This window comes from Glycine max, chromosome 11 (genome assembly GCF_000004515.6).
Source record: "Glycine max cultivar Williams 82 chromosome 11, Glycine_max_v4.0, whole genome shotgun sequence".
NCBI classification, from domain to species: Eukaryota; Viridiplantae; Streptophyta; class Magnoliopsida; order Fabales; family Fabaceae; genus Glycine; species Glycine max.
In genome coordinates this window covers 14852298-14860262 of record NC_038247.2, presented here as the reverse complement: position 1 = coordinate 14860262, position 7965 = coordinate 14852298, and the positions used below count along the sequence as shown (strand labels likewise).

Below are 7965 nucleotides of genomic sequence, written 5' to 3'. Positions count from 1 at the left end.
CATAAATCACCTTACAATCAAAATAAGATCGCTTTTTGTCATGTTTTTATTCTTTTCAAAATCAAGACATTAGTTGTTTATGCATGTATAGTCAGAGATTCTTTTTGTAGCCATAAAAAAAAATAAAGAATCCAATGAAGAACCGAGATACTTGTGATAGCGTGTGAAAAGAGGTAAAAATAAAAGTATGAAAAATGTATAATAAAATAAATTGATTTCCTTTTCTATTATATGTTATTTTTTATTGTCATAGTATTGAGTTCTTTTACTTTTTAAATATTGATATAAATATGTTATTAATTTACTTTCTACATTTGACTTTTTATGAGTAGTGAAATGTCTACATCTACTCTATGGTTGGTGACAATGAGGATAACAAAGGTAATGATGCTAGAAAAAAAAAACAGAACAAGGAGCAGAGGCTGTTATTAAAAAGAAAAGGCAAAAAACATCAATAGTTTGGAATGACTTTGATGAATTTGAAATTCTAGGAGTGGGAAAAAAGGTTGTGTACAGGTATTGCAAAGATAAATTATCTACTGGTAGCAAGCGTGGGAAGGGAGGTAGCACAAGCCATTTACGGAGACATTCAAAAAGTTCCTTAATAAGGAGGTTGCATCTTTCTAAAGAAAAGAAGTAACCTATCATCCCCTTCGAGCCTTCTAATCAAACAAACCCATTTCTAGTTCCTGGAATAAGATACTCCAATGAGAGGATGAGAGAAATAATTGCTATTGTCGTGATGGTTCATGAGCTATCTTTCAGCATTGTCGAGGATGAAGTATGGATGTGGGCATTCCAATATGCAAATTCTAAATTTCAAAAAATAAGTCGAAAAAACAGTGAGAAGTGATTGTTTAGCATTATATGAAGCAGAGAAGAAACAATTGAAGACCTTGCTGAAAACTGTTAGCAATATTAGCTTAACAACTGATATGTGGAAATCTAGTCACCAAGTTGTTGAGTACACGGTTATTACAGGTCATTTTATGGATGCAGGTTGGAATCTTAAAAAAAAAGTCTTGAGTTTTGTGAAGGTGTCTGCTCCACGGCGAGGAATTGATGTGGCTGATGCCATTTTGAAGTGCTTAAAGGCATGGGGGATTGAAGACAAAGTGTTTTCTGTGTCTGTCAATAACATTTCTTACAATGACTCATGTTTGAAGAATCTTAAAGAAAACTTATCATTGAGCAGAAAGATGGTTTTGAATGGTGATCTGTTTCATGTCAGATGTTGCACACACATATTAAACTTATTGGTGCAAGATGGCCTCGGTAAGATTAAGGATACCATTCAGAATGTTCATGAAAGTGTGAAGTATATTAACCATAATGATTCAAGACTAAAGGCATTTTGTGATGTTGCTGAACAAAAACATCTAAAAGAAAGAAAGCTCATCATTGATTGTCCCATTAGGTGGAATTCCACATTTCAAATGTTGTCAACAACGTTGAAGTTCAAAACTGCATTTTCAACCTATAGTGAAAGAGATCCACACTATACTTATGCACCTTCACATGAGGATTGGGGAAAAAATGCAAAAGGTTTGTACACTTTTGAAGTTTTTAATGTGGCTACACATATAATCTCAGGCAATGAGTATCTTACTACTAATTTATATCTTGCATAAGTTTGGAGGGTTAAGCAAGTAATAGACAATGCATTAGAGGATACAACTTTTTTCATGAGAGAAATGGCAGGTTCAATAAGGGTAAAGTTTGACAAATATTGAGGAGAATGTAATATATTGATTTCCATTGCAAGTGTTTTGGATCCTAGGTGCAAGTTCCATGTTGTTAACATATGTTTTCCATTGGTATACAAGTCTAAAGAAATTGTAAAGGAGAATATAGAGAAGGTACGAAACTCACTTCAACAATTATATGATTAGTATGTGACTTTGAGTATTAATGAATCATCCTTAAATGAAATGAATGATATTGGCATAAATTCTTCAACTACCTCTACATCTAAATCTTCTATTGTCACTGGATTTGATCAAATAATGAACATTGTGCGTGCAAATGAAGCCATCCCTCCAGTGAAATCAGAATTAAAGGATTATCTTAAGGAGAATGTTTATATTCCTGAAACTAGTAACTCTTCTTTTAGTGTGTTAGAGTGGTGGAGGAACAATAGCCTAAAATACAGGGTTTTATCAAAGATGGTGGGTGACATACTAGCTATTCCAATATCAACAGTAGCTTCAGAGTCTACATTTAGTGCTGGGGGTAGGGTAATTGATGAGTATCGTTCTAAACTAAATGGAGAATCTATTGAAGCGCTCATTTGCGGGGGGGATTGGCTTCGTCATAATTATAATTTGGAAGAAAAAATCAAAGGTACATACTTACGGTTGTCATTTAGTTCTTTTTTTGTATTTATTAATTAGTTCTAATAACATTTTTCCCTTATTGTGAAGGTGAATGAAAAGCTTGAAGAAATCATCTTGAAGATAACTTGATTGCAGATGATTTGTAAATGTAAGTTCATTGTTGAAGTCACATTATAATTTTTAGTTATATGTGTTGGAGTGACATCTTGGCTCATATTTTTGTTGTTGCTACGCAAGTTTATCTAGTTTATGTATTTAAACATTTTTAACAGATACTTAACTATGTCAAATTCAATTATTATTATAATTCTAGTGTTGTCAAAATGTTAAACATCATGTTTGTGGTAGAAGTTTGCACTTTAATTTATTGGTTTAAGGGTGCATATCTTGAATTATATTTTGTTTGCTAGCTTTATAGCAACTGAAAGATTAATGATGATTATCTATACCATTTTTATGGCATTATGAATGGCAGAATGAAGTGGCATAAAATTCTTAGAGAGTTCACTTGCATGTGGAAAAATTTCAAAAAGAAAGAGAGTCAAACTAAAAGGATAATGCAATCAGATTAATACTTTCAAGGAAAAGAATGTTTTGTAAAGACATTTTTAGATAATTTAAATATTTTTGTTTGGCTATATTAGTATAAATCATCTCTAATCCATACATTTTTTAATATTATGCTCTTTTTTTCATTTTCTTTTGATATACTTTGTGTTTTAACGACTTGAATTCAATATGATTTTGTTTATCAATTATTTTTGAATTTATACATTACTTATACGAAATTTTATAAGTTTCTTTTTTTTAGTTAGTATTTCACTAGGTTTTGAAATAATTAATTGATCAAAGACGTCTTTAAGCAAGCTTTTAAATAGGCTCGTAGGCCAAATCAGACTTTTATGTAAGTCAAGTCGAACCTTTGAAAAAAGCCTATGACAGGTAATGAGCCAAGCTCAAGCCTTGTATATTCAACTCAAGTCGAGCTCAAGCCTAGTAAAGCTTGGATTGGCTCGACTCATTTTCACCTCTAGTGATATTTGGCACTTACGATTAGGCCATCCATCTAATAAAGTTCTTGATCAAGTATGTACCAACTTTCCTTATGTCAAAATAAATAAAAATAGTGTTTGTGATACATGCCATTTAGCAAAACAAAGCAAGCTTCCTTTTTCTTCTAGTGTTACTGCTACACGCAAGCCTTTTGAATTAGTTCACATGGATATTTGGGGAACCCTTGCTACCCCCTCTTTGCATGGACATAAATATTTTCTTACTGTGGTAGATGATTTTACAAGGCACACTTGGTTGTTCCTCATGAAATTAAAATCTGAAACTAGAAACCTCATTGAAAACTTTATCATCTTTGTTTGTAATCAATTTAATGCTATTGTTAAGACTATTATATCAGACAATGGTGCTGAATTTGTCTATCCCGAACTCTATAAAAAAATATGGTATTTTACATCATACTTTATGTGTTTCCACACCACAACAAAATTCAGTTGTGGAGAGAAAGCATCTTCATATTTTAAATGTAACTCGAAGTCTTCTTTTTCAATCACATTTGCCAAAATATTTTGGTCCTATGTTGTTACACATGTTGTTCACTTAATAAATAGATTACCTTCACATGTTCTTAAACAAAGGTCTCCTTTTGAAATGTTATATGAGAAGCCACTTACACTTCTTGATTTAAAATTTTTTGGGTCTTTATGCTATGCGTCAACTTTAGAGCAAAATAGATCCAAACTTGATCTGAGAGCTAATAAGTGCATATTTCTTGGTTTCAAGTTTGGAACCAAAGGGTACATAGTTTTTTATTTGCATACTAGAGAAATATCTGTTTCCAGGAATGTTATGTTTTATGAACATGTTTTCCCTTATTCTATAAATGTTGCCACTCATCCCACATCAGTTTCTACATCCCCAATTGCTTCAGATTTCTTTAATTTTCTTCTTGATCCACTCCTTTCACATTCCCAACCTGCTCCTGAATCTCTTAATCCCATTAATAATTCTAATAACCCCATACATATTCCCATTTTATCTGCATCTCAACCTGTTTCACCTGAAGCTGTGCCACTAGAAGATCTTCCAGGACCAGAAAAGCCCCTGAGTATTTGAAAGACTTTCATTGTCAACTCACTCAATCAACAGGTAATGGTGATCCTCACCACTAGGTCATACTCTATATCCTTTGTCTTCAGTTTTGTCTTATCATTCTATTTCTCCTTCACACCTTAAATATACTCTTGTCATCTCCACCACAAATGAACCAAAGCTTCCTTGTTTCAATTGGTTTCTCTCCTTCCCCTTTTGATCATCTCTCTTCACCAAGCAACATTGTTCCTCTTTCACAGCCCTTCTTGTGTACGTTGATGATGTCATTCTCAGTGGAAATTCACCTTCTGAGATAACCTCTGTCAAACAGCTTCTACAACACAAGTTTTGCATCAAAGATCTTGGCAAACTCAAGTATTTCTTGGGTCTTGAAGTATCTCGGACCAGTAAAGGCATCCATATATGCCAAAAATATGCACTTGATATTCTTTTTGAATCAGGAATGCTTGCTTCTAAACCATGCTCTACTCCTATGATCAAACGGAACAAACTTCTATATGATGATACTGCTCCTCCCTATGACCAAACTGCCTACAGAAGAAGACTTATTGGACATTTATTGTATTTGACCACGACCAGACTTGATATTTCATTTACTGTTCAACATCTTAGCCAGTTCATGCAATCGCCTAGGCAACCTCATTTTGATGTCGCTGCTCGTGTCCTTCGATATATTAAAGGTTGTCCCGCTCAAGGTCTTTTCTTCCTAGCAGATTCTGACTTACAATTGAAGGCTTTTAGTGACTTGGATTGGGCAACCTGCCCTACTACTCGTCGGTCTATTATTGGATACTGCATTTTTCTTAGATCATCCTTAATCTCTTGGAGATAAAAAAATAGACTATAGCTTCTCGTTCCTCTTCTGAAGTTGAATCTCGTGCCTTGGCCTCCACCACTTGTGAGCTTCAATGGATAACTTCGTTGCTACGAAATCTTTATGTTCCCCATATCACTCCTTCTCTTCTCTATTATGATAGCCAATCCGCAAGGCATATTGCTTCTAATCCTAATTTTCATGAGCGCACCAAGCACATCAACATTGACTGTCACATTGTCCGCAAGAAGTTGCAAGCCAAATTATTCCATCTTCTGCCTATGCCTTCTTCTCATCAAATTGTTGACTTCTTCACTAAGCCTTTGGAAACAACCACTTTTCTGAACTTAATGTCCAAGTTGGGAGTGTTATCCATCCATTCTCCAGCTTGAGGGGGGTGTTAGGACATATTTTTATGTTATTTTATTGATTCATTATTGCTGTACCAGTTTGTTATTATTGTTGTACCAGCTTGTTAGTCTGTTAAGTTTTATTAGTCTTTAATTAGTTAATTAGGATTTTGACTAGTTCGTTATTAGTTAATTTGTTATTTTGTTATTCTTACTGTTATTCTTGAGTCGGTTCACAGAACTCTTATATAAGCTATAATTGTCTCATCGATTAATAGCAGAAAAAGGTTTTTATTCAAAAATCCCAATAGTAACAATTTTCTTGTGGATGTTTGATGTTGATTTTTATTTTATTTTATTTCACTTATTTATGGATAGGTGAGATCCTCTGTTCTGCTTCAGGGTTATGGTAGACCATACTTCTTTGCAACCTTAGCACATACTTGTACTTCAAATGGCAATGCCATGGTTGCACATGCTAGGATCCCTCTTGAGGTTTGCTTTTCCTTTTTGGTTGTTTTTCAATATTAAGATGATATCCTTTGGCATTAATCTTTTATCATACACGTGCTCATCATAAATTTTGTAGGATTTGGAGTTTGTACAATTTTACCCGGCAGGTATATATGGAGCAAGGTGCCTTATCACAGAAGGTGTGCAGTTTAAGTTTTATTTGCTACTTTTGCATGCCTTTTTTTTCACTTTACAAGCTTCGTGTCCAATTAAATTGGAATGCAATGTTTTTCATTTTCTGATTTTTATTTTTGGAATCTTAGGATCTTGTGGTGAAGGTGGAATTCTTAGGAATAGTAAGGGTGTTACTTCCTAAGAACTAGTTTCTATTAAAACTAAATGCATTTAACATGTGATGAGGGAACTCGTTCAACATATGGTACATGAATTGCACGTAATTCTAACATTGTTTATGTTGAGTTGTGACTAAAATCCATATGGAAGTTTATTATGTTATTTTTTTTGTTTCGTCCTCTGCTTATATAAGGCAAGGATGCTCTATATTTAGAATAAGCTTTCACTTGTGTATTGCATCAGTAATAATAAAGGCTCTCTGTTTTCCCTCCCGTGGATGTAGCCTTGATCAAAGGTGAACCACGTAATTCTGTGCGTTCTTTCTCATCTCTCTCTCATTCATTTTGCTGCAACATCTGTGTGTATGACATTTCTGTTCTGTTGCATCTCCTGCTGCTGTTCTTGCGTGTTCTTCATCACTTCCATAACAAATTGGTATCAAGAGCTCAAGTTGTGATCAATGGAATTCAAGATTCTCGTCTAAATATGAAGATCAAGCTGTGGGGAGTCTTGTTTCTGGTCCTTTTGTTGCTTCTTTGTGATCAAGAACACTCAAGAAATCATGTCAAACACAATCAGGATTGAGAAATTCAATGGAAAGAATAACTTCAATCTGTGGCGCATCAAGATGCGTGCTTTGTTGAAGGAACAACGTGTTTGGGCTCCTGTTGCTTCTGCATCTGTGAAGAAAGAAGTGACTTCTGAATCAAAAGAAAAGGCCTCTATTTCAAAGACTGAAGAACTTGCAGAACAAGAAGAAAAGGCTCACTCACTAATCTTGCTTTCTTTGTTTGATGAAGTTTTATATGAAGTTGCAAATGAAGAAACTGCAAGTTGCTTATGGCTCAAGTTGGAAAAGTTGTATATGACTAAGTCAATCTGCAACAAGCTCTTCTTGAAGAGGCGCCTATTTGGTTTACACATGAAAGAAGGTACATCTCTTAAGGATCATCTTGATGAATTAAATTCTATTTTGATCAAGAGATATAAATGTTAAGATAGAGGATGAAGATGCTGCCATGATTTTGTTAGCCTCTCTACCACCATCATATGAGAGCTTTGTCAATTCTCTTAGTGTTGGTAAGGAATGTGTCACCATGGAGGAGGTGAAATCCAACTTATACTCGAGGGAGCTTCGATCTAAAGCACCTGGAAATTTTGAAGAATCAAATGGATCTGGTCTTGTTGTCTCTAACTCTAACAAGAACATCAAGAAAAAGGTGTTTAAAGGAAAAAAGAAGACTCATGTCAATCCAAAGGATATCTGTAACTAGTGCAAGGAGCCAAGTCATTGGAAGAAAGATTGTCCTAAGAAAAAGCGCAAACCATTTGTTGTTGTTGCCAAGGTTCCACATTTGAAAATGAGCTTGTTCTCTTAGTTGCTGATCATCACCAACATTCTGAAAATCAGTGGATATTAGACTCTGGCTGTTCCTTTCATATGTGTCATAACAAAACCTGGTTTGACACCTATGAAGAGAAATCGGGTGGAAATGTCTTCATGGGAAATGATGTCTCATGTAAGACAATTGGA

General features: G+C 34.4%; 1 protein-coding gene across 1 annotated transcript; it reads left to right on the top strand.

Annotated features, from left to right (window-relative positions):
- Positions 1 to 353: 353 nt before the first annotated feature.
- LOC106797837 (zinc finger BED domain-containing protein RICESLEEPER 2) lies at positions 354 to 1631 on the top strand. The gene is made up of 3 exons (XM_014773078.1): positions 354 to 381; positions 492 to 563; positions 877 to 1631. Exons 1-3 carry the CDS (start codon positions 354 to 356, stop codon positions 1629 to 1631), a joined length of 855 nt encoding a protein of 284 aa, XP_014628564.1.
- The last annotated feature ends 6334 nt before the right edge of the window (positions 1632 to 7965 follow it).

What these genes read in the sequence shown, in the direction of transcription:
- LOC106797837 (XM_014773078.1), top strand. Translation starts at nt 354, where the DNA reads ATGGTTGGTGACAATGAGGATAACAAAG. An exon ending in TGACAATGAGGATAACAAAG is followed by an intron (nt 382 to 491) that starts GTAATGATGCTA and finishes TTGAAATTCTAG; the next exon opens with GAGTGGGAAAAAAGGTTGTG. An exon ending in TAGCAAGCGTGGGAAGGGAG is followed by an intron (nt 564 to 876) that starts GTAGCACAAGCC and finishes TATATGAAGCAG; the next exon opens with AGAAGAAACAATTGAAGACC.